At 35.9% G+C, this 26,382-nt stretch overlaps 1 protein-coding gene across 1 annotated transcript in view; it reads left to right on the forward strand.

Annotated features, from left to right (window-relative positions):
- Window positions 1–26,382, forward strand: part of ABI3BP (ABI family member 3 binding protein) — a gene marked incomplete at its 3' end in the record, with an annotated part of 147,773 nt that overhangs the window by 44,004 nt on the left and 77,387 nt on the right. The window contains 11 exon segments of the mRNA XM_080613490.1: window positions 489–550; window positions 5,246–5,297; window positions 6,379–6,441; window positions 7,522–7,617; window positions 9,938–10,015; window positions 14,685–14,765; window positions 16,107–16,181; window positions 19,968–20,033; window positions 20,540–20,614; window positions 21,827–21,892; window positions 25,136–25,204. Coding sequence (XP_080469616.1) covers window positions 489–550; window positions 5,246–5,297; window positions 6,379–6,441; window positions 7,522–7,617; window positions 9,938–10,015; window positions 14,685–14,765; window positions 16,107–16,181; window positions 19,968–20,033; window positions 20,540–20,614; window positions 21,827–21,892; window positions 25,136–25,204 — 783 coding nt within the window.

Here is a 26,382-nt window from a genome sequence, read left to right on the forward strand (position 1 = left end):
TGCCAGTGATAAATCTGTATTTCTTTTAGAAGAGCACTTAAAGAACACAAGACTATTGGAGACTTTAAAATATGCTGCTTTTAGCCAGTCCTAGTACCAGCCTGAGAGATGGAATGCAGAAATTCCCCTTTGAAGTTTCTTCCTTGCATATTAGTGTTGTGGTTACACTAAGTTTATTCAAGAAGGCACCTCTGAGTTCTTCTTAGTAGGGCCCAATGATGACTTCAGTTCTCCTACTTCCTGCTGTAGAACAAGAAGAACACATTTAATTTCCTCTCTGTCAAAATGTGAAAAGGAGGTTTTGCAGGTGACTTAATTAATCTGGAGAAACCGGACCAAACAAAACTGTTACACAGTGTGTTTTTATACATTGTATTTAAGACTCTTAACTTTCTTAGCTATTGAAAAAGGTGAATAAATTTGGTTTGCTTTGCTTTGGACAAAACAAAACGTAATTATTCTGTGTGATTATCTTTCTGTCAAATCAGGCAAAAAGGTAAATGGACAGCTCCAAAATGTGTACAAGTTGGTACCTAGTTCCCAAACACAGGTATGAAAACCAGTCTTCTTATTTTATACCATGTTTGTATTTTGTATGGTGAAATGTTTGCTTCTCTGTTAAAGTGAGAAAGACATTTTGGCCACAGATTGCCAATATAAAAAAACCCAACTATTAAATCTAAAACTAGGTAACTCTATGAAGAAGTGTTTATATGTGTGAATTGATTAAATGATTGAGAACTTCAGCTGAGATGATGACACATATTGATTCCAGTTTAACAAACATGGAACTGATTGTTTTCTGTGTGTGAATTCTAAACATAAAAAATTGCTTATCCCTTTCTACTAGCCATGTTTGTTAATCTTTGGTATATGTGGTGGTTAGATCATTTTGTGATAAGGTAGTGCTTTTATTTCATAGAGTAATCTTGTGAATACTCAGATTTTCTGAAATCCTTAGTCATCCTACTGGATTCACTAGTGGTTCTTACATGTAAGGAAGCTGTAGAACCAGAGGAAGCTGGAAGGGGCAATTTAATGTGCTTATCAAAATTGGTAGGCAGTTCATTAAATCCTTGCAAGTGGCAAAATAGAATTTTTAACTGCATCAAAGCATTCCAAGGTTATTGTAAATCAATACATAAATATCAATATTTATTAATTTCTTCCTTTTTGGTTTGCTTTTTTTACCCCTCTCATCTGGCATTTGCCAGAACAGCTGTCAAGCAATCATGGGTGGGTTTTCATATGTTTGTGGATTCACACACGCAGATACTTTTCGCTTCCAAGAGCTGAAGCAGAAATGTAGCATCTGTATGTCAGCTGAACCTGTTAGTGGACTAGTTTTAATACAGTGAAAAAGAGACATTTTATTCATAACTTTTGAGCATTACCGCCTCTACTATGAGGTTAAAATTTCTTCTTATTTCCTTTCCTTAATTTTTCATCAGAGTGCAAATTTCAGCACCTAATCTTCTATGTTTTGCTTTGTTTTGTTGCTTTGTTGTTGTTTCGCCTTGTTTTTAAGGTACTGTCCCTGACTAGACTATGGGATAACTTCCCGAGGAAAGTTTTAGAAATCCTCGTTACTTCAGACATTTTAAAGGGTTGAGTCATGAGTAATGATTGTTATGAGGGAACAATCCGTTCTTCACAGTTCTCTTCTTCCTAATTTTCCAAATATATTCTTGGTAGGCAATGGTCCTGTATGGTTTCTCACTGTTCTTTCTTCATACTGTACAATATTGTAAATGGTCTTCAATTATCAGACCTTTAATTCCTTCATGAATCAAACCACAGTCCATTACATGCATTTTCCTGTAGAAATAATTAGGTATTCATTTAGGACAGTAATACTTCGATTATAGCATTACATACAGAGTTAGAGCAGCATAATGCTTAGGTTATTGGAAGCACAGTCGTGTCTCACGTTCAAGACAACCTCTTTTATCTGTAAGTAATATGAAGCCAATTGATTATTTATTCAAGAAAGTGCTCATCTCATTATGTTGGTTATAAAATCAACTTTACTGTTCTTCCCATTGGTGCCATTAGCATATTTAAAGTTACACACAACATCCCAAGGCCAGGTAAATTCATTCTGACATACAAAGTGCAAGCTGAGTTCCTTCATTCTTCTTAGCAAACCCTGTGTGCCAGGATACTGACTCTGTTATGCTGCTTCTGTGGAAGCAGGGATTCTATTTATGCAAGAGAAGTCCTGAGAAAGTAAGCTAAAACAGTTTTCCAAATATTTGCACAGCTCAAGCATGAGAGGAGGACTGGAGCCAATATCTAGTCTTTTTAGTTAGCTTCACAGGGCTTAGCTCCAGAGCAGTACTGCTTTATCACCCTCCATAGAAATATGAAAACATTTCATAGATTATTCTAAAAATTCTCTTATCCTTCTCACTTTAGTGGTACAAAAAGCCACAAAACTGAGGCTGGGAAGTAGATACTGGCCAGCTCTTAAGTTACGTTATTACTTCAGTTTCCATGGTATTAGGTGGGGTATGTTTCAGGGGTGCAAGCACATCTAAGTGCAAAGCCAGCATGAGTGCTACTTAGGCCAAGCTTTGTTTGTGCCTTATTTTGCTCCAGAGACACAACTGGCTCTTATCAGCATGGTCCAAACTCTTCTCTGTGAAGAGACATTTTTAAAGGGTGTTTATTAAAGCAACATTACAGATCTATCTAGTCATTCTGCCCTTTCAACATCGGTCACATATCAGCTTGTGTTTCTTTTGGCAGGTTCATCTTTTAAGTTTGACTAAGCTCCTGGGGCTGTGTAAGCTACAACTAGTGAGAGGAGGGAAGAAAAGGAGAGTTCTAGAGTTGGTCATTCTTTCTCCCATAAATAATGGGTGGTGGTAGGGTGGGGAGAATTCAGTAGAAATTTATTTCCTCTTCTGTCTGATTAGGTTTCTTTAATTTCATAATGTCAGTTTGAAAGGTGGGATCCTCTTGGATATATTTAATTTTTTCCCCAGCCAAAAAGCAGGACTCATAGCTTCTATCAGTTGTAAAACTCTAGAAGAAAACGTGCCCACCCTTCAAAAACTTAATCAATTCAGGTTGATCGTAATGCTTCCTTGAGGATTCTCTTATGTTTATGCCAGTTATTTGTGGATATTTGGATATGAGAGGCAGAAAGAACAAGTATCTCTTAAAGTAATGTTGCCGTATGCCATTTGAGAGCATGTCTGAGAACTTCAGTCCTTTATATTATACCATAGGATTATGGTCAGAAGTTAAGATGCCTGATTTATGGTATAATTTACATCCCTAATTTTCCTCTGAAATTAATAAATACCTTACTTACCATCTTTCTTCATTCTTGGAGATGCCACACTGATTTTAATAACTACTGTTCCTAATACTTATATGCTTTATGTTGTCTGCTTGGAAAATAATGTAATTATATAATATATGATAGTGTTATTCCTACAAATGACATGCTGATGGTTCTGAAATTGTTTGTCCAAGTAGTAGATTTTATTAGACATAGAAGTATCTAAAATAGGCACTTTTTGCAGACTGAAAGGAGAGGATTGATGAAACATTGGTGGATTTCAAAAGCAACACTTGCAGATTCGTACAAGTGAGCAGTGTAATAATATCAGCTGTGGAAATGTATTTCATGTCACTACAGCTTGAGAGCTGTTTATTTGATTTGATTTGTATATTGGTTGTAGGGATCCTGATGATAAATACAGTAAAATGAACATCTCCTTCTGATAAATGCATTTCATCCTCTTCTCAGTCATATGAAAAGCAAGGTTACTTCTAAAGCTGATCATGTGCAGCACCCTTTTTTTCATTTGAAGGCACAATAGAAATATAAACCTTGTAAACAAGGTTAATAAACAAAGGTTAAGAAATAAAGTAAAAGTAACTAATATAAAAGGAAGATTATTTTTCATCCTTCATTAATGTCAATGATTGAAACCTCCAGTTAATTTCATATCACGTTCATGCCAATGTGAAACTGTTACTAGGCAGCAGAGAGTAATGCCTTTCACAGAATAAGCAGCCTGGCTCCATTTCCCTGAAGAAAGGGCCCATCCTACTTGTTGAGATTTGCTTTCTTCCAGCTTCTTAGACTTCGCAATGTGTCTGATATGTACCCAGCCATTGTTTTTAAAGCTTTTTTAATATATATATATATTTAGAATAGAGAAAAAATAGTAAACCTTAGGTAAATAATTAAAGCTTTGTCTTCAAATGCTTAATTTTCATGGAAGTGTTCTTTCACATGAAATAGACCAGATGTCATGAAATCCAAAATGAACATTAACTGATTCAGACATTAGCAGTGTACATTTAACACAGAAGTGTAATTGTCTGAGTTCCTTTCATTTTTGTAACTCAGATTGAACTGGAAAAAAAAAAAAATCCACTTTAATTGTATTTATCAGTTTTGTATTGCTGTCATTACAGTCTACCCCTTCTCATCTCCCAAGTGTATTATTAAGCTTTCAGAAGTTGTTCCCAGTGCCCATGTATAGTAGTGAATAGTGATATATAATCTTTGGGATCAGCTGTTTTCTTCCTTTTAATAAATGTGGGGTCCATTCATATGTTTCTTATGTTTGTGGTATGAAATGCTGGAAAAGATCCACACTTAAGCAAAAAGTAATCTGGGTCAAAGACAAGTGAGCAGCAGAAAAGTCCAAGTATTTAGCATAAAAATGTGAGAATATGGGTGGCTGGCCAATTATACTTTGGAAATAATTTCATCAAATAAAATTACTTTGAGTTAATCTCCTTTAAGCACTCAAGAGTGCTGATAGTTTACAAATGTACACCTGTTTCTGGAATAGTTTGTGTTCTAAATATATATTACTGAGAATATATATATATATCCTGTGACTAAATTTGTATATGCGTATGTTTCAGATGTTTTGTTGCAGTTAGAATTTCAGCATTTCAAAGTCTTCTGGTCTATTCCCCAGTGAGTGTTCAAGAGATTCTTAAAAGAAAAAAGGATTCAGGATTCCTAAGTTGTCAAACACTGTGGTTTTGTGAAGCAAAACCTCTCAAGCTGAAAAAGAAGTAGATAAAAATGCTGTATTATTATACTAGCCCATGGGAATTGAAGCAATTGTGGCCAGGGCGAGAGCCATATCCAGTGTTAACTTGGGGCAGGCATGGTATTGGATTGGAGCCCTCTGTTTTTATTACTAAGAAAGTTCAATTCTGGCAGTTATCCCAAGGCTTTTTTTTTTCTTTCCTCTTCTCTCAGCTTAAACTGCGTGATAATAAGAGGTTGGTCCCTGTCACAATAATCAAACAAGGTAAATTTGTGTGTTTGGTTGTTTTTTTTTTTTATTTGATTCTTACACTGTGCAAGAGTAACTTAACATTAAAATAAAAACCAAAACAAACCTCTGAACCTCTGACTTGGATGTGAATGTCATGAAAGTTTCCTTTTAGAATAGGTGGAATGTTACAAACTACCATATCCTTTAATTACAAGTACTGTTAAGCTGTTACCTAACTGTGTTAATAAAGTGAGCTACTAAATTGCATTATAAACAATGACTTAATTGAGTCATTAAAAGGATACAGATCAGTGCTGATTTTTCAACTAGATTGTCCAGGTATGTTGATCTCCCAGATACGCATAACTTGATAGTCAGGTGTGAAGGGCAGCAGTATGGATAAGATTCATGCTACCAACTTTTTTGTGGGTATCTTCAGCTAAGTCATCAAATTAGACTCCCTTCTTCTCCTTTCCCTGGTCAGTGGAGATATCTACAGTAGACTTACACCTATTGTCCTTTAGAAATGCTTGTTTCTCTAGTAGAGAGAGGTAGCATAGTAGTAATCTTTGAAAATTAAGTACTGAAAGATAGCTGGTAGAAACTAAACTACAATTAAAACTTGGTAACAGAAACTGTACAGAGAATAATTTTAATTAATAAAATCAAGCAAATCGTCTTTGGAGGTAGTGACAGTTCAGGCAAAGGAAAAGGAGGGTGGAGAGAAAGCAAAATACAGTATTACCACTAAAAGATGATTGTATTGGCATGCATGCATCTTTTTTTGAAGACTTGTGAATGACAGGGTAATGAGACGGCCTGGAGCTGGCCCTGTATTAATATAAGCATAGAATATAATTTTTCAGCAAAGATATAAACCTGATAAGCTAGGAGAGAGAGAGATACACAGTTAAGAGGTGATGTACAGGAAAAACAGTTTGAAGTCCCTTAAACTCAGTGTAAATATAGACAAGATTAGGATGGTGTCCTCATCTCCAGTTATTACATCGAAGGAAGATTTCTGGAATGGTGAAGCTTGTCTCATGTATGGTTTTCTTTCTTGTTTTTTGGTTTTTAAAATTTATCTTCTAATATCCCTATGTTGTCTCCACAGTTATTCAAAATCGGACGCAGTCAAAACCTTCAGATAGTTCTTCGCTCCCAGGAGCAATATTAGGTGACTAGAAGATATTTTTATTATTTTCCTCATCTTTGGCTGAAAATTAGAACTGTGTAAATACTTTTAATTTTCTTGATCTTGATAGTTCTTTCCTTGCACATCAAAGGGTATTTTTTAGCTGGTTCAGACAGTATTTGTTATATCTTATGGTGGTACAGATGGTCCAAGGATGATGTATCCTAAGGGAAATAGAATCATGTTATAGTCATAGTATTTAGAAGAAGATATTATAATTGTTTAAGCCAAGAACTTCTTTCATACTTAAGTAAAGTTCTGTGGCGAAGATCTTACTGAGATGAGGGGTTCTTCTTTTTATTTCTTTTTGGTTTTAATGTAGTATGATAGCATACAGACAAACCTCTACTGATATATTAGGCTATAGTTATGTGTATTGTAACTTTCCTCGTAACTAGAGCTTAATGTTAGATCTCGGCCATAACTGATTCTCTGAAGGCATTCGTTTTCATGCTTTCTATTTGTGTTTGACCTATAAGAACTGATAGGGAAAAACAGGGAAAAAATAGGGAAAAGACTATCATAGGGAAAGGTCTATCATAGTGTTTAGTGTGGTGAACTATTGGTCTGCCTGAAGTAGATAGGAAAGGCTCACAGCATCATGTTCCTCATGACCAATTTATTCCTGGATTCAGGAAGGTGTTTAGTCCTTTAGATATACGGACCTACTTTATAGAACTGCATAACTTTGGCTTAAGTTTGCTTTGTGAGAGTTTTAACGTATTTCTATGACTCAGATATTTACTAACCATGTTTGGTGTTGCATCTTCCAGGCCCACCAGTCAGAATGTTCAAGCATCTGTTATATAGCAGAACTCCAGTGTTGTGTACTCCAGGATTGAATGTTTTCAATTCTGATTAATTGTGAAGTGGTAATACAGTGAGTGATATAAAGGGGAAATAGCATCAAATAGGATTGATAATTACTGAATAAGACTAACTAACATTGCAGATACTCAGACTAAACTCCCAGTGGTTCAGTAGTACTTGCTCACCTATCTCAGAGGGTAGACTGTATTTTTCATCCCTTCTGGAATTAATGACACTCGTATTTCTGTGTAGTGCATCTTATTGTTCCGGGTCTCAATGAAACTCAGCAGAAACTTCCCCCTCTCCTGCCAATAGATGACATACCTCAAGCATCCACAAAAAAAATGGGTAAGCAGAAATGAACTAAGCTTGTATTGTTCACGAGCAGTATCAGAAGTATAATAAAGTGAAATCAGATGTGCAAAAAGAAAAGTCCTTCTTTTTCCTCCTTTACCTTATTTTTTTCTATTTGTCTAATTAATGATTAGCTTGCACTTACAAAAATTCATAGAAATCTACTTATTTTAGAACATCTGAATGGGTTTTTAAGGTATTTCACAGCCATTTGAAGTAGCTTTGATCCATGGAGAAGAGGAGGAAACTAGTTATTTTTATGGACTTCAGGGGGTTTGTTTTATTTTACAGTCTATCCTATTTTTTTTTCCTAGGTTCTATCTTTCAATATGTGTCTTTAAAAATGGAAGTCTGTGTGTCCATTTGAAAGACCAGATTTTCAGTGAATTTTAATTATATGAGTCCTGGCTTGAGTGTGTGTGAGAAATTGTTTCATGTAGAGACTCTTATTTATTATCTGTAATCAAATCAATGAAAAATGGTAACCAGAAATTAGAACATTCCAGTACAGGTTTCATGTGGATCTTTTGAATATGCCTGAAACCCCCAGGAACAAGATTAATTGAGGCTTTTGTTTATGATCTGCAAACTAGCATAGAACTATCGTCACAAACCTTAATAATGCTTCCAGTACATCTTTCACAGACTAGAGTTCTGGAGCTGGTGACTTTTGGCTTAGCTTAATACTAAATTTGAACTCCAAACAACTGAGTCAGATTCTATTCTTTTTTTTTTCCTTTCTTATTTCTGCTTTGTTTAATTTATTCTGTTGCTCCATTGATGGCCATGGCACATTCTCAGGCTGGCTTGCCTTGCAGTGATTAAACAGCGGTGCTCGTTCCTGTTAAGATACAGAGTACATGTGAGAGTAGAGTTAGACAGTAGGAAAATATTTGACTGTGTTTGAGTAAGAAGTAGAAATAATATTATGCAGGAAAAAAATACTGTATTTTCAGATAGGTCATAAGCTATAAGAAGGTATAAGGTATAAGGTCATAAGAAGTATGCACAGTAAAAATGGCAGAATGTGACAATGAGCAAAAGACGGGAAAAAAGACAAAGGTAACTTCAGTTGACCTAGAGATGTCAAGCTTCTTCAGCAGGCTGACTGTACAACTTGGACTTCTAAATTTGAATGCTCAGATACGTCTAAAATAGATAGTTGGTGCAATGCCAATTTGGAGCTACTTTTTATGGTAGTTTACAAAGACACCTTTGGGAAAATAACCAGAGCAGACAGATGATGTTTTGTTCTGTTCTATTTACTATGTGTTCCTTAATAGAGAATGTGAAGTACATTGGTATACACACAAATACCTACTGGATTTCAAAGGAGTGTAAAACAGGGAAGCATCATTGCTTGTGAAGCAAAAGTACTCTGAGAAAGAGTTTAAATGTATGCTATAATTGACAAGAAGACATGCTATCCAAATCTATGCAGATACCTTTCACTGATGTCTGAGAATGATACATGTCTACAATGAAAGCAATAAGGCTTATCTGTGTGCGGAGTTATGACTAATTACAGTTTGCTGACACACCACAACTACTCTAATTCTGTATTATTTAGAAAAGTCAAAATAATGCATCAAAGAATATCATACTGATTGAATTCTTAAAGTTTGGTTTTTTGTTGGTTTTTTTTTTCTATAAAAACTAGGAAAAATCTTACTAGCTTTTTTAAAAGAGTAGTAGTCCAGAAAAATGCCACAAAGTGTATTGCCTTAGTCCTCGGTGGAGAAAAAAACACAAGTGTGTTATTCAAGTCAAAATTAATTAATTTTCCTTATATCCACCGCTGGAATATCTTTCTATCTGTCAAGATAGAAGGCTATTATCATACTACTGTAATTTTTAGAAGTAATGTAAAGGAAAATAGGGACATGACTAGTGTGAAAATTCCATTGTATTTGAAAATTTATTAGATTATTCTTTTAAAATGCTTAGAGCTATATTACATCTTTAAATTTTGAAAGGCATTTTTACTGTTAATGCATGAAATGCTAGAAAACGAAAAACACTGAGAACTATTTTGCACTATGAAACTAATGATTCATAAGGCATTAAATTCCATGCTGTAAATTTTATTTTTAAGGAATCTTTTAATGAACAAAACAAATTCAAAGAAGCATGAGTTTAACATACCTAGATAGATGTTTGTACTGATTGTACAGGGGAAGTCCATTGATTCCTAAACGTATTCAGCTTTCCACATTTGTCCATTTCATTTTACTTTGGCAAACTGAAGTAGGACAAAAATCTGTAGTAGAACAGAGCAGATTTGCAATTACTCTCTTACATTTTGTCCCTTTAGCTAAGAATGAAACTCGAGTGTGGCCTGCTGAATCCAAAACACCAGCAGTTCAAGAAATCTCTCCAGAGTCCCTCCCAGGTAATGAAAATTCTGTTTTTAGAAACTGTGGAATATTTTTTCCAAATATATTAGCTAAAATTAAATTCATCTTTGTGTTGCTCAATCTGCAGTTAAAGGAGGTAATGGGAAAACAGGAATATAATGTAGCTGAATTAGTAACCATGAGTGGCAGGTGTCAATAAAAATCTGAATAAAATCTGAATTTGAGGGGAAAGTTGTTAGGTTTATAAAAAACTTGCAACCATATCTTTGTGGGGTGCTGGATACCTTGAAATTGTGAAGCATGGCAAAATGAGTTTTCTGATGATGCAGCTTGAACTTCTAACTTCCATGAAATATGTGAAGAAGCAGATTAGAGATAATAGTATGATTGTGCAAAATGCATGTGTGACATTAGGATGGAATGATCACAGTAACAAGCTCAGAGGCTTAGAGGATAACAACATGATGATCCATTTAAGTTCAGTTTTGAACACATTAATCTTGACCACACTGTCTTTGTGGACTTACTGGTCTTATTAATGTAAATGGAAGCTGTTCACATACATGGGAAAGGGATATAAAATTTGATCCTAGACTGATATTCAAGGTTATATGACTGCAAAATGTATCTTAACTTGTATATTTTGAAGACTGAAGTTTTTTATCATCTACTTGTGGCTGAAAAAATATCATTTATTTAAAAGGACTTACTCAGATGCTGTTTTCTTATACTGTTCAAAAACATGAAGTGATATTTTAAAACTCACATGATCTACTGACTCCCTTTGCTTAGGAAACAAGTCAGTGCAACATAGACTATCAAGTCATATGACAAGTATAGCCCTATGGCTTAACATTTGTGATCTGAGCAAAAGATCAGACAGAACTAGATTATTTTGTGTCAAATGATGAAGAGAGACTCTCTACCTACTTTATCAACCCACATTCTAGAATTGCTTAAGTAGTCATATGCTTACCTTCATTTTTTATAGTCTGGCTTTTATCCTATAACTGAGACTTCATTATGCTTGCTTTCTTGATTTTGCTGTCATTAGAGACAATAGTTAACTTCTGTCAACTTCTTTGCTGAAAGGGAGAAAGGAGGCTTTAACAGTGGCAAGACTTATTAAAAAGGAATTTGTGGAAACAATATAGTGATGGTGTGCTTTGATTTAGCTTAGTCATATTATGTTGTCTTGCTGGCATTACGCTATTCCATCTAGAAAGTATTTCCTGGCTGGTTGAAATGGTGTAGCATATTATTCCTTTGATATCACAAAATTCACACAGATACTGCCCTTAAACATGACTGTGTTTATTTTATTCCATAAGTATATCAAAGATACAATACTTTATGCCATCAGACCAACTCAGTCTTTAATTAAAGCAAACAAATAAGTAGACTAAAACCCTCCCAAAGAATATTTGGGAGTAAAAGAAGTGTGGGATGAAGTAGTGCAGCAAACTCATGTAATGATTGGCAACCATCTTTTAGTCTAAACAATCCATCTTTTTTTTTTTTTCTCTGAAAATGTTTGTGGAATTTTATTTTTCATTCAGTAGATATGTGTTTGCTAAATTCTAGTTTTAACCATCAATTACTTGCTGCAGAACCTTCATGTGAATAGCTCTTTTTGTTCATCCTAATTGTTAAGAGGGAAACAAAGATGCTCCCAAAGGAATTTATTCTGAAAGGGGGCTCTGAACTTTACAAGTTTAGCATTTGTGTAACAAACAGATTGCCTCACATTTGAAACTGTGGATACTTTTTAAAAAAACTGTAAAGAATTTCTTTTTCAAAATTTTTTTGGTTTACAGTTTGTGGTCTCTTGTAGACTTAAATTCTGCAGTTATTTTACTGAATTAATTGCCTTGTCTGAGTAACTGCGATCTACAAATACATTTCACAGAATTTGCCATTTTGTGAAAGTGAGAACCGAAAGATAATTTATAATTGGCTCTCCTGCAAAATTGTAATCCTCAGGGTTGCTTTCATCTAATCAAAAATACATCACTCCTTGTGCTGGAATTTACTGGTTAATGAGGTAAATGGTGTGAAATTTGATGCCGGAAGTGATATGTCACCTGGGGAGGAGAGAATCAGTCCATTCCATGTGTTCTATAATGATGTTTATGTACCTGGCATGCAGTATTTCTAACCATAAACACAGAATTGTATGTTTATTAAGTTGCTGGTGTGTTTCATTATGCATGATAATTGAGCAAGCACTGTCTTTTTAGTGCCAAGTGATATAGAAACATTTGTTGCAATTTAATATATTCTTACTGCTATCATACCATTATTTGTTTACTGAAATATTTAGAATAATTTTCATCTTCCTCTCCATGCTTTCTCTGTGGTTTTGCTTCCATGTCTTTTTCTGTGGTGACCATTCCTTTCAGTCATTCTTTCTTGATCACAGTGCTGATGTAAGACTATGCCACACTATTTACATTAAAGAATGTGTTCATTGTGGTTACAGTATTTCAGTTAAAGAGAAAAAAAAAAAAAAAGTGGCAGGAAATAGAGAAATGAAAGTGAATCCTTTAAAAGACAAAGTAAGTTCTTCAAGTGTAATTTCAGTCTGGTTATTGCATATGCAAAAATAACCTGAATACTTAAGCATTTGAGCCAGACTTTGAGCGAGAGATCTGCGCATCAGCATTTTGCAGGGGTTGTATTTGAGAGACAGCGTGATACATAGGCACAATTAATTGAGTTTAGCAATAGGATCTACTTCATTATATTTCATCCAGGCTTCACTATTTGAAAGTTAAAGCATAGCAAATATTTGCTACGAAAGGTTTAAGAACTGGTGCCAGAATTGACAACGGAACAGTGATTTAAAAGGAGCCATGTGCTGTCAGCCATTGTGTCATCAGTCATGCAAGAAGGGAAGAAAGGAGCTTGAATTATTTCAACAAGCTGAAATGTTCAGTGAGCTGGGCCACTCCTGTATTTCCCTGGGCCTTTGTCAAAGGGAGTGTTTTGTGGTGTGACATAGTTCAGTAACTGATTTTGGTGTATTTGTCAGCCAGGCATCCCATCATTTTCTTAATTTCAGGCCTCCCCTCCCTTGGCATGCACTTCCATGGAAAGACTGGTTAGTGAGCTCTTTCATACTTTGTTTTTTCCAGGCTTGTTACAATATTTTCCACTTAGGACAAATTTATCCTTAACAGCACAAATTCAAAATGCTTCCCCTCCCCCACACCCCTTCAATCTTTAAAATGCTGTCTAATGTAACTCAAACTACCACTACTTTTTCTTCTTTCAGTTGAATTGTGAGCCTTTTCATTAACTTCACAGGGAAACTGAAGTAAAATAACAGTTAGAAATAACAGCACAGTTGTCTAGGACATGGAAGAACTATTTTAAATTTGAAAAAAATTATTTTTTTAATAAAAGAGCAAGTTGTTTCTTTATGTAAGGGATTATATCAGAAATTTATCAAAATACCTTTGTCAAATAGAGAATAGGCTTGAAATGAAAAGTTATCTGGAGTTAATGTTTAGTGGCAATAATTCATTTGTTGACATGCTTCCCAAGTTCTGCTCCTGCTATTGTTCTTCTGGCTTCTGAAAGCTTCCCCTTGTGTTCATGTGGGATATGAGAAAGAGTGAGATTATTGCTTCCCTCAGAATATCTTAATTCTAGTTGTGGAGGAAAAGAGGAACATGAATGAGAAGGTCAAGAGAAGTTAGAGGAAAAATTGTTTAAGAAATGTTGTCTGAATGCATTCTTGCTGTATTCCATGCTGACAATCAAGAGGCATTTCTCTCTTTAATTTACATTTAAATCCTAAACTTTCTGCCTCTTGTATCTTTTTTTACAAATATGTCTGATGTTATTTCATATCATCCCTACAATGTTCTGTGCAGAACAGAGGAGAGCTTGCTTTCTTTTATCCCAATTGTAGACATGCTATTTTTTGTTCAGCTTGCTCAGCTAACTTAGTTGAAAAGAGACGTGCCTTATATGAGGATAAGCCATCTGACCTATAAAAGAACCCAAAGAATAATGAGTTCTAACTTTCTGTATTAGCTTTTGGTGGTTTTTCTGTAGTTTCTGTTTTGTTTTGTTTTGTTGTTTTGGGTTTTTTTTTAAATGGTTGCATTTCACCAATAAGAAATGCTAGCTTTTGAAGTACTTCTGAGGTACTTTGGAAGCATAGGTTTGTTAACTGTTTCTGGATCTTTTCTGGATGGACTTTCTTCCACAGCTTCATAAGGATAAATTGCTTTAACTTCACTGTAGAAAAAAATACGCCTTCCGCTGCAGTGGAAGTAACAGCACCGTAACTGATGTAGTAGAAGCTGAATTTGGTCCCAACAAGGCAGCATGTGTGGAGATTCCAGCTTTTGTGGCACTGAAAAGCAGAAAATAGTTTAATACTTGTAGCTGTAGCAGCATTTATGTAACTATGCAGAATGTGGAAAACGGCATATTTTCTTTAGGAAATGGAAGAAGAACCTTACAAACCTACATGATCAGTTCTTGCTTAAACCATGCTCAGTAGATTGTGGAAAAAGCATGGAGACCATGCTGGAAAAAACAAAACTCTCCTCTATTGTGTCTCAAAATGAAAATGGTCTTTTATTAAACTGAATGAATCTGAAACTTTTTGCTATATTGATGCTGATCACCAGTAGGTAAAGAAAAGTTTAGAGGGATTCTAAAGTAAACAAAGCTTCTTTCTTCTAGCTCAGGCTGAGAAAAAACGTGGACCTGAGGAACTTAAATCAACGCCTAAACCCAAATTGGTGGAAACTCAAAACATACTGGGTAACTAATTTTGCTGCTTTTTACCTTGTTTGTATATTAAATGCTTTTTTCCCCTTCAACATACTTTTGCTGCTACTTGCTACACCCTCTTTTTATTGACTCCAAAAGAAGTCCTAATTAGTGATTTCTGGTTCCCTTTCTGTTTCCAGCAATTCACACATAAAATGTAAATTAGGATGTATCTAGCTCTGGCTAAACTGTGGCTGTTATACGTGTGATTATTGCTAGCAGATTTGATGGGGTGATTCAATGCTTTCTGTCTATGTGGTCTGTATGATTGACATCACATAAAATTTCCATCAGTAAAATTAGCTTCAGTGATTAAACTGAAATAATTACCTCCTTGTTTTTCTCCTGTTGACAGGTTCATTTAGGTAGCATCACCAGTGATGCAAAAGTGAAGTTTTGTACTGCATGTGACATGATATAATTGTGTTTGTTCCTGGAGGAAAAAAGAGCTTTACTGATTTTTTTCAGTGTGTCTCAGAATGAGAGATTTCGGATCAAAATAGTAGTATTGTTAGTTCTGGGATTTGAACCAGCATCTACGTACTTCTTGCATTCAGAATTCTAAATTCTCCAATGTTGATTTTGTTGGCTGTATTTTAATCCCCAAATGATGTAAAATTCTGAACACAAATCTAAACTTGAGGTCGGTTTTTTTTGGTTTTTTTTTTTTTAAACTTTGTTTAGATTTCTTTAAGGCCCAGATGGCATACACACAGGATGATACACGATAAAGGAAAAGATCATCAGCATTTGCAGGACTGAAGTACAGATCTTCCCATGAAAAGGACTGCTAATGCTTCTCAATAAACATGTTTTTACTTAATCCTATTGATTCATGTTAATTATGTATTCTTTTATCTTTTTTCCTTTATAGTTGCAAGTGGATTTTCAGTAATTCCTGAAGCTAAATCGTTGGTCAATCAAATTTTCTAACTTTGATAAATTTTTTTTTTTTTTAAGGATAGTGAACCTTGCTGTTTTTCTGCCACGGTTTTAAAGATTAAAATACAAAATTTAATCAAGATGGGTCACTGATTAATTTCAAATTAAGTGATCATAGTTAGTGATGGATGTTCATTACCGAATCCCTGTGACTGATGGATCTTAATATTACGATTAGGGAAAAGATGATTTCTTTCCAAAATTACACACACCTTTTTAAATGAGAAAGCTATGTGGATTTTTTTTCCTAGGTTGGAACTACTTTTTTTTCTTTATTATTAAATATTGTTGATTTCAGGAGTGAGTGGTCTGTAAGCCAAAGTATAGATCCATGCTGTGCCTTGTAATGTTCTTAATCAAGTAAAGTCTTGATTATTTCTTTTATTATAGCTTCTAATGAAATACAGCCTCTTCCTTCTGGATCCAGAATCTCTGATGCTCCAAAAAGTCCATTGACAGAGCTGGGTAATTGCTTTCTTTGTAAACTTCAGCAGAAAATTATCTAATTCTTTTGTTTCTGTGGTTAGTAGGTTTTAATTCCTCAGCTGCAATAATATTCTGTCTATAAAAATGTGATAGGCTTTAGCTTTTTCTTTGCGGAATTTGCAAATTTCTTCTTTCATTCTAAGCCTGGTTTTGCTTTATTGTTGTGACAGGATGCTCCAGATTAATGCTTCATTTTAAAAACCAACCAAACAAACAAAATCTTGTGAGAATATGGGATAACTTTTATCTACAGTATGATGATGGCAATTTATACTTAGCTAAAATCTGTACTCTTAGTTTTGTAATGTTCTTAGAAGTACCCTACACCATGAGCTTCTGAGACTGACTGTATTTCACAGTTGGAGTATTGTTGCAGCGAACATGAGTTCTGTGGGTTTTCATGTAGTTTGCCAAATACTTGTATATTCTGTTTAAATAGTGCCATAATTTGTAGATGATGTTGTGGTTTAAATGTGCATAAATCTGCTTATTTCTCTATTCATCAGTTGTTTGGTGATGAACTTCAGAACACTTTGGAAAGGCCTGATGTTTGAGAAGTATGCACTGCTCACATTTTCAAAATAGTTTTACCTGTGTTAGGGTCAAAATGTTAGGGTCAAAATCTTCTTATGGGCAAAGAGGAAACACACCTTAACGGACTATATAGTTCAACAATCATCATTAACTTAGATTTGATTCTTAGAGTAAAACAAAGAATATTAATGCAGGTGGAGTACTTCCATACAGAAAGCCTCAATAATAGCAGTAACATAGTTAAAACAGTAACACAAAACCTTCTTAGCTTCTACCCTTTTTCCTGGTATTTTGCTCACCCTTCCACTACACCTCTGGGTCCTAAGCTCGGTGAGTTCATGCTTGTGTTGGTGATGAGTAGTGATGTTTCAGCAAGTTATAAGCATCTGGAGTCCTGTGCTGGCAGGAATATGGCATTCATGTTAATGATTTTTCTCTCTCCCCTCTGCTGAGAGACATCTTACATCTGACTTTAGCATATATGGTGCCTTTTGTGCATGTTAGATGCTATTTCTCTGTTCTTGTTGTTAACCCAAAGTAAATTTTGTCCAGCTTCAGGTGTGCCGTTTTTATAATAGATCATCACCGAGGTCTCCAGTTCCTAGTCCCCATCTCTTATCATCTCATGCCTGTACTCTTCTATGCAGTTTCCTATGTCTCCCCTTCTCAAGACCTGTGCTTACATAACAGACCTCTATTTCTCTACACTGAGTCATTGTGTGAGTCCTAAATGTTTCATTCTACTGAAACTGCTTGTTGCTGCTATCTATATAAATAGATATTACACTAGTTAACTTGAGTGACCTTGAATCAGTGTGGATTTATATTTCATTCAACGTTAGTCAGGAAATTATTATGTAATAGCACTGGTTTATTTAGGCAGCATACTTTTACTTACTGCAGTCTGCCAAATTTTAAAATAATTCCCAGGAACCCTTACTTCCCTTACTTCTTGAAATGAGTATTTGAACCAAAATCTCAAGAATGTGAAAATTCTTTTAACTATTTTTTTTTTAAATTTACTACAGTTTTTTAACGGCTCTTTTCCAGATATGTTTGAGGGGATGGGGATACATATTTGTCTTCACTGTGGTAAAAGAAGTTTGGTCAAATCCAGTTAGAGGCAGCACTGGAGAGAGAGATACAGTGATTTAAGTACCTATTTGCTATAATGTGGCTGAAAACCTGAAGATTATTAGGGATGAGAAGTATTTTTGCTTTCTACTGGGGCATAATAACCTAATCTATGTTTTTCTCAGTGATAAAGGTAAAATAGTAACAGTTGAGTCACAGTACATGTTTCATTCAAGCATTTATTCTGGTTTTGTTTTCATGTCTTCCATTTTTGTCAAATTGTTCCACTTAGCAAAAGTGTTATTTAATTATGTGAAGCTGTGCCCAGCCATTGGGTCAGCTGGAGCACCTGTGCTACCCATGAAGTCAGTACTGAAGTCAAAGATATTTTGTGAGAGCGAAGGTGAGGTTCATATGGGTTAGATTTCTCTGCGCTCTGCCTCTTCATGCCTTGATAACCTGCTGTCATAAAATCAGCAAAGAAAGCAAAATTTAATTTCTGAAGTTTAAGTGTGTGTGACCTGTATTCTGCCCTAGTCCCCTACATGGCTTTTTTTCTCTATTTTTCTATGTTGATTGTACCAAAGGGAGACATCTCCTTTGTTTTATAAACTGTCTGTGTGGTTGATGTATTTTGAATTCAGTCCTTTCTGAAAAGATAGCTTTGTTAACATGCCTTTAATGCTCTGATGTCTTTGGGAGATCTTTCGTAGTTCTTACCGGATAAGGGTGAGTGTCAGGATGATGGAGCTAGGCTTTTCTCGGTGATGTCCGGTGACAGGACAAGGGGTAATGGGTGTAAACTGGAGCATAAGAGGTTCCATGTGAACATCAGGAAAAACTTCTTTACTGTGAGAGTGACAGAGCACTGGAACAGGTTGCCCAGGGGGGTTGTGGAGTCTCCTACGTTGGAGATATTCAAGGCCTGGCTGGACAAGTTCCTGTGTGATGTACTCTAGGTTACCTGCTCTTGCAGGGGAGTTGGACTAGATGATCTTTTGAGGTCCCTTCCAACCCTTGTGATTCTGTGATATAAATGCAGCAATGGAAGCTTTTGCCAAAAGCTGTGAATCATACGGTTTTAGTTGGTAGTATTTTTTTCTCTATAAATATAGAGAAATATAGAAAAGAATAGTTTCAGTTGGAAGGACCTACAATGATCATGTTCCAGCTGCTGAGTCCAGCTATATCAGGGTAGTAAACTGGGATCATATTTGTTAATGTAATAAGCTGGATTGAAAGTAAATAGGAAAGCAGATCCAATATATAAAGTAAAAGTCTGTTCATGTTTTGGGTTATATTTATATTGCCTGTGTTAGAAATTAACCCTACACCTAGTTGTTTGAATGTTTTTCTCAATCCCAAGCATTCAGAGAAGTTTATTTTTAAAATTCTGGTATAACTGCTTTTCAGAAAAACTTATCTTGATAAAGACCTACTAAAAACAAAGATGGAAATTTTCTCTTTCAAATATATCGTAACCTAAATAAGCAAAAGTGACTGGTGCAGATAAGTTTACGGGAAAGAATGGTACTTACTGGCCTGTACACACATTTGAATAGGATCTGTTTCTTAGAAGCAGGACACTAGTGCAAAACTGACACATGGTGGAAACACATTCATGATGGTCTTTAGATAAGAATGCCTAATTCCACCTTGATTCACTGTTTTCTTTAAAGCACACTTCAGGTTATCCATACTTCAAACTGAAATAACCTTTGTAATAGGTCTTTGTAATAGTAGTCATTACAACATAACAGGTAAAGGATGCTGTTTACTTTCATGATTGTTTCACTGACTCCATTGTACTCTCTATTTTTATCTTTTCCCATTACAGCTCCTTTTAAAATAGTTATACATAGTATAATAGTAAACAGTTTATGCAGACCTGTGACTGCTGTGAAGATCAAATGTATTGTGTTTGGGTTGGAGCTGCTCCTCTGTGAAGAGAAACCTCCTAAGTAATACAGATTCAGCTTTATTAGATAATGTATGCCAAAGCTTGATTAAGGTAAAAATTAGTAGAAAGAAGAGACCTTCAAAACAAACAAAAAATCGTTCATTACAGTTAAAATAAGATTTTTGTACCACTTGCAAGAAGAGTGTCTGTCTTGGTATCATGATCATTTTTATTTTTTTTTTTTTGTTTGCTTTTAGCTACTCAGAGTCCAACCTTGAAATCCTTATCTCTACCTTCTTCAGAAACCAGAGAGATGGAGATGGGTAATCAGCAGATTAGTTCTGTGACTTTTTTTCAGTTTTCTTAGCATCACGTAGATCTGCAAATGGTAATTTTGAGATCTGCTTTAGAATCTTGACTACCAACACTCACAGGGAGCTGCTTATTCACCATTCTTGTGTCTGTGTAACCAGCTGAAAAACGTATTTGTTACTTGTTTAAAAACTGCTTAAAGACAGTGTTGTCATATCTCACTGTTAACTTGTTTTTGTATAGCTGCAACTGATCACAGAAAATTTAATAAGATAAACTTCCTTGCTGATAAGAATTCTTTCAGGCATGTGGAAGTCAAATTTCAGGGCCAGAAGTCTGTATTGCAAGCCGTCATGTCTTCTTGTCATGACACAACTGTCTTGTGTCTCAGGCCATCTGCCATCTTGCTTAGCTTTGCATTAGCATCATCTGAAGTTGGACAGCCTTCACTAAGCTACTTGATGTTAATCCGTTAAATCACAGGTCTCAGCATTTTAAGCTCAGATTCTTTTTTCAGCCTTTGAGGAAACACAGCCTATTTCTTCAGGATCCAGAACATCTTGTACCACAGAAGTGCAACCAACCAGATCTGGTAACAACTTCTCGTAAGATTAATCCTCTTGACAGATAGGAATTTTCAGAGACAGTGGCTCTCATTAAACAGTTTGTTCAGTTTGACAGTTTGTTCAGTAAATGAAGAGTAACTGCAGGTATGAAAGTGCTGTATCAAACAGCAGGTTTGTTTGTAACATTTTATATGACATACTGAACTAGTAGTTCGGAGGGTTTTACATGTAGTTTGGCTACAGCCTGTAATTCTTAGCTTTAAGATTGAATTGGACTTCCAGTAAATACTAAATTTAAATAGGCCTGTCCGCACCTGAGTTTCATAAGTGTAATATCCTGATTTGCTGAAGTACTCAGTCCTAAAAAATGAATGGAAACTGCAGAAATTCCAACATCTTTTAAAAATGTAGCTCTGTGTTTAGCCTTTTTATGTAAGCATAGGCACAATTGTAAGTTCCCAGATTTCAAAACTAGCACTATGAAAACACGTCATTGAAGATTCAGACACTGACTACTTGGTCCTTTGATAATCTCTGTGATGGTTTCTTTTATTTTATAGATGTGTTTGTAATAGCTAGTTATTTACTTGGGGCCACTGACAGTTATCCAAAAGAAGAAAAAAAGCCAAAGTAAGATGAGAGCCAGTTGGAAAGATTTCACTTCATTAGCATGCCAGTAGTGTGATACCTGATGAATATGTTTTTGGAAGAAACTATTTTTTGAAGGAAATCTATTAATAAAGGAGAGATTGATTGCAACTATCAGCCGTTCTCATGTTTGACAACAGACATTTTGTGTGTTTCATTTGGTACAGTTTCCGCTTTGTCATCTTTTTCCAGTTTCAGCACCAATATGTCCTCCTTCTTGATTCTTGGAATTCTAGGAAAAAATCCATGCAGGCCCAGTTTGCTAATATCTATTTGTAATTTGTTCTTTTTTGAGCAGGTTCATATTTTTCTTTTTAACTCTATAGTTCAGCTTCTTTTTGTGTGATTCTGCTGACAGTTTGGTAATTCGTTGCCTTATGTATCTGTGCATTTATGTATGTTTTTGGAATTTTTTTTCAAGTCATACTTACTTGGTTATTGTACATTTCAGAGTCTTATTTTTCTGCAGAACACAATGTGCTAAACATTATGAAGAAGTTTCTTCAGCTCGTAAAAGAATATGGTGCTGTTGGATGATGGTTCTTACCACTTCAAGAGAATACAGCATGATTTTTGTTTTTGTTTTCCAGCTTCATGTGACTTTCTCCATGCTACTTCTCCCCAAACTTTTACAGCTTCAGAAATACCAGGCACTGGTAAATTATAGTGCTATTATTTCAGAAACATACCCTTCTGTTTGGTTGGTTGGTGCTGCTTCCATGTTGATGATTTCAGACAGTTATTCCTTATTGCTTGCAATGTGTGTTGCCCCATGTGTTAGTTTTTCAAGTCCTGTAACAGCATCCTCACAGCATAGGTTTAAAGCAAGACTGCCTAAGTAATGTAGTATTGACAAAATGGGTGTGTCAGGAGAAGACTGAAAATTTGCAAGGCTTAAGACTGTTACAGTTTTTTACTGATGAAATTGTTTTCATTCTCTTTCTTTCTGTCTGTTTTTCAATGCCCATATACATTTTTGCTGTGATTTTTCTAATGTATTGTCTTGAAATAAGAAAGTAAACACATCTCAGTCCAGACCTTTTCTGACTAAGGTATTCTTTAGATTACAGCTTTGGAGATAGGTAATTGTTTTTTCTGTAACCTTTGATATGTGAGGATGCTTAACTTTTTTAAGCTTGAATATGAACAAGTATGTGCAGAAGAGGTGAGGGTAATGGGGAAGGGGTAGGAGGTAGTGAAGGGTGAAAGAAAGCAGTTCCTTGCCCAAACTTTACTCTGAGTAATGTAACTGTAGTTTATTAAGTTCTCTGCTGTATAACCTACTGGTTCTTGGCATTGCAGTACAGTTTTCAAGAGTTCAATTTTGCTGCACTGCATCTTATTCCCAGGCAATGATTTTTAAATCAACTTAGTTCATTTTGTTACATGGGATACCTGGGACAGAAATTGAGAGTTGAGTTAATGAAGTGGTACCAAGAGACTTTAATCTCCCCAAATCACATTTTTTTCCTAATTTTCTGAAGAATTCTTAACTTCCTGGAAAGATGTGTTTTAAGTGGTACAGTAAGTTGTACAACTGTTTTTCCAGGTGCTATTTAAGTACATGTAAAACTACATATACATTGTTTATCAAACTTTTTGTGAACATTTGCACACATGCAAAAACTAGAATATTATTTTCAGCTAAGTAGTTAGTGAAGTTATTGAAAAGGCTTAGAAAAAGAAGGTTCATTTCATAAATAAATAACCAGTAATTCTTAAAAATACTCTGCAGAACAGTCAACAGTAAAATTTCTCATCTTCCTTCTGAATTTATTTACATGAAGTTATTTCTCAGGTGTATTTACTTACCCCTTTCACACCCTGCAGCTGGAGATATACTGAGTTGGAAATGTCCATGCCCAAAATTACTACAGAACCTCACTTATTAGAAACAGCACTGGATAAAATTGATAAGATGACTCTATTTAGTTTTTTTTTTATTATTATTTTTATTCTTGCTGCTGTTTTGGGAAGTTTTGTGTTGCTTTAGTTATCACCATTCCACTAATTCGTAGAATCATAGAATAGTTAGGGTTGGAAAGGACCTTAAGGTCATATAGTTCCAACCCCCCTGCGGGCAGGGATACCCCACACTAAACCATGCCACCCAAGGCTCTGTCCAACCTGGCCTTGAGCACCGCCAGGGATGGAACATTCACAACTTCCTTGGGCAACCCATTCCAGTGCCTCACCTCCCTTACAGTAAAGAACTTCTTCCTTATATCCGATCTAAACTTCCTCTGTTTAAGTTTTAACCCATTACCCCTTGTCCTGTCACTACAGTCCCTAATGAATAGTCCCTCCCCAGAATCCTTATAGTCCCCCTTCAGATAGTGAAGCCATGCTGACTGTTACCAACCACCTAGTTGTTTTTCATGTGCCTTAGCATGCCTTCCAAGAGAATCTGCTCCAAGATTTTGCCAGGCACAGAGGTGAGACTGACTGGTCTGTAATTCCCTGGGTCATCCATTTTCCCTTCTTGAAAATGGGGGTTGTATTTCCCTTTTTCCAGTCACCAGGAACTTCACCTGACTGCCATGGTTTTTCAAATATGATGGCCAGTGGCTTAGCAACTTCATTCGCCAGCTCCTTCAGGGCCTGCGGACTTATTTTGTCAGGTCCCATGGACTTGTGCACATTCAGGTTCTTAAGATGGTCTAGAACCAGATCCTCTCCTACAGTGGGCCTAGGGTCTTCATTCTTACAGTCCCTCCATCTGCCTTCAAAGACTTGGGTGGTGTGGTCAGAGCCTTTGCCAGTGAAGACCAAGGCAAAGAAGTCATTAAGAACCTCAGCCTTCTCCAAATCCAGGATAGCCAGTTCTCCTGATAGCTTCTGGAGAGGACCCATGTTGTTCCTGGTCTGTCTTTTATTTGCAATGTAATTCATAGAATCATAGGAAATTGAGGATTGGAAAGGACCTTAAGATCATCTAGTTCCAGCCCCCCTTCCTGTTATCTTTCACATCCCTACCCAAGTTTAATTCTAACTGGGCCTTAGAAATTCTAACTGGGCCTCCTTCCCACTTACTACTGCCATTAACCAGGATCTCATCTGCACTCATCCTTCATCTTTGTAGATGGAAGACTGGGATCATAGATGTGGGTTCCCTTTAGTTGCTTGTGCTTGGTTTTCTCATTATTGAGGTTCCCAGCCATGGGCCTGCCTTTCTCAGTTTGGGGTTTGGGTTTGGGTTTTCTTGGGGGGTGGGGGGAGGGGTGTTATTGTTTGGTTTGATTGGGGTATTTTTTATGCTAGGAGAACTTAACTGTGAGAAGGAATTAAGCACTCAACAGATTGTTTTGTGTAATCTTGTGAAAAGGTTGTTTTGACTAGCTTTTACATTGGCTGGCCCACTGTGTTTTCTGGGTCAAAAGGTGATTTCTTACTACTTACAATTCTTATTATGCTAAGATTATTAAGTAGTGATAAGATTTCTTTCCTAGTAATAAGATATTTTTCCTATGTTAGACATTAGGAAGAAGTTCTTCATTGTGAGGGTGGTGAGGCACTGGCACAGGTTGCCCAGAGAAGTTGTGGCTGCCCCATCGCTGACAGTGTTCAAGGCCAGGTTGGATGGGGCTTGGAGCAACCTGCTCTAGTGGAAGGTGTCCCTGCTCATGACAGGGGGTTTGGAACTTGATGATCTTTATGGTCCCTTCCAACTGTAACCATTCTATGATCTTCTTTATTAGGAATAACTCAGTCACATGGTTTCCACGTTGAGTCCACACCCCCTAACGGTTCATAAGACATAATAATGCCTAGCTGATTTGCAAGCAAATTTCCCTGTGCTTCAGTTTTACCAATGCAGCATTTGTCTGCTGAGTCCTGTGCTATCCATAGTAGATCTGAGGCAATTAAACCTTTTAATACAAGATTCTTTTTGGATTTAGGTGAAAGGAAGCCTTTTTCTTCAAGATCCACAACATCTAGCATGCCAGAAATGTCACCAATCTCAGCTGGTAATGATATCTCTCTTCACTGTAGTTCTGACATCTAGTTGGTCTCTCAAAGTCACAATGATGCTTTCGTAAATGGAGAGTTTACTCTAAGTTGCTCTGTGTAAAAGAGTAACTGGAGAGATACCAGTTACATCTGCTGCAATATTTGAGATACTGAGAATGAAATGTTGGAATGATATTATTTTTTTTCTTATGTTTGTAAACAATTGCCTAGATTGTCTTGTGAGGTTGTCCTTTTTTTTCGTGAAGGATTGTATGTTAATGGAGGCCTGCTATTTGGAGTGATTAAGTGCTAACATGTCAAATCTGGTTCTTTTATACATATCTGGTTCTTTTGTATTGGATTCTAAAGCTCCATAGGTGGAAACAGATTTAGCTGCTGTTCTTAAGAATACCCCATGAATTTTTAATCACAGGAAAAGCCAGTTATTAGTTTGATTAGTGAATCATTAAATGCTGCTAGAAGAGGGTAATGTAGAAGAGATAGGAACAGAAGGATTTAAATGTCCAAAGGTTGGCAATATCAAGAAATCCCTCAGAAATCACTAGGCACCTTTTCCTTGGTGCCACCAACATCTACAACTTTGTGCAGGTTTGAAAACTGTCACTAACGGTCTTGCCTCCCTCACATCTGGAGTCAAGCCTATGGTACAGCAAAGATGTGCAGTGCAAATGAGTATACACAGACTCGATCTTATAACCATTCATGTATAAGGTTGTGCGTTTTCTCTGTGAAAAATTAAAATAAGAGTTTGAGGAACTCACTTCAGTCAAGTTACTTGTTCTCATTGTACAATGGGATGATGTCCTGCACAAGTGTAAGTGGTTGAAAGATGTGCTAGAATTCTACAGCAAAATTGGCTTTGGTCGCTTGTTTGCAGGCGATTATCTAGAGTCACTGTGCTTTATTAGTGCCGGGGCTGAGATTTCTGACCCGTAAAATGAAGGATTTGGTTGATGCTAGAGAAAAGTGAGATCAGACCTTGAATTCTGAATCCAAAAGTGGGTCTCTTTGCTCCATGTTCAGTCTGCAACAACTGGTCTTGTAACATCTTTTGGAAAGTGTCAGAAGTGTATTGGTAAAGTAGACATTTAGACATTTTTCTGATGATGGAGGGTCATTTAGCTACTGAGTTTAACAGTATTGTGTTAGTTGCAACCGCAGCAAGACAATTGCC

This window comes from Psittacula echo, assembly GCF_963264785.1.
Source record: "Psittacula echo genome assembly, chromosome: 3".
Lineage (NCBI taxonomy): Eukaryota > Metazoa > Chordata > Aves > Psittaciformes > Psittacidae > Psittacula > Psittacula echo.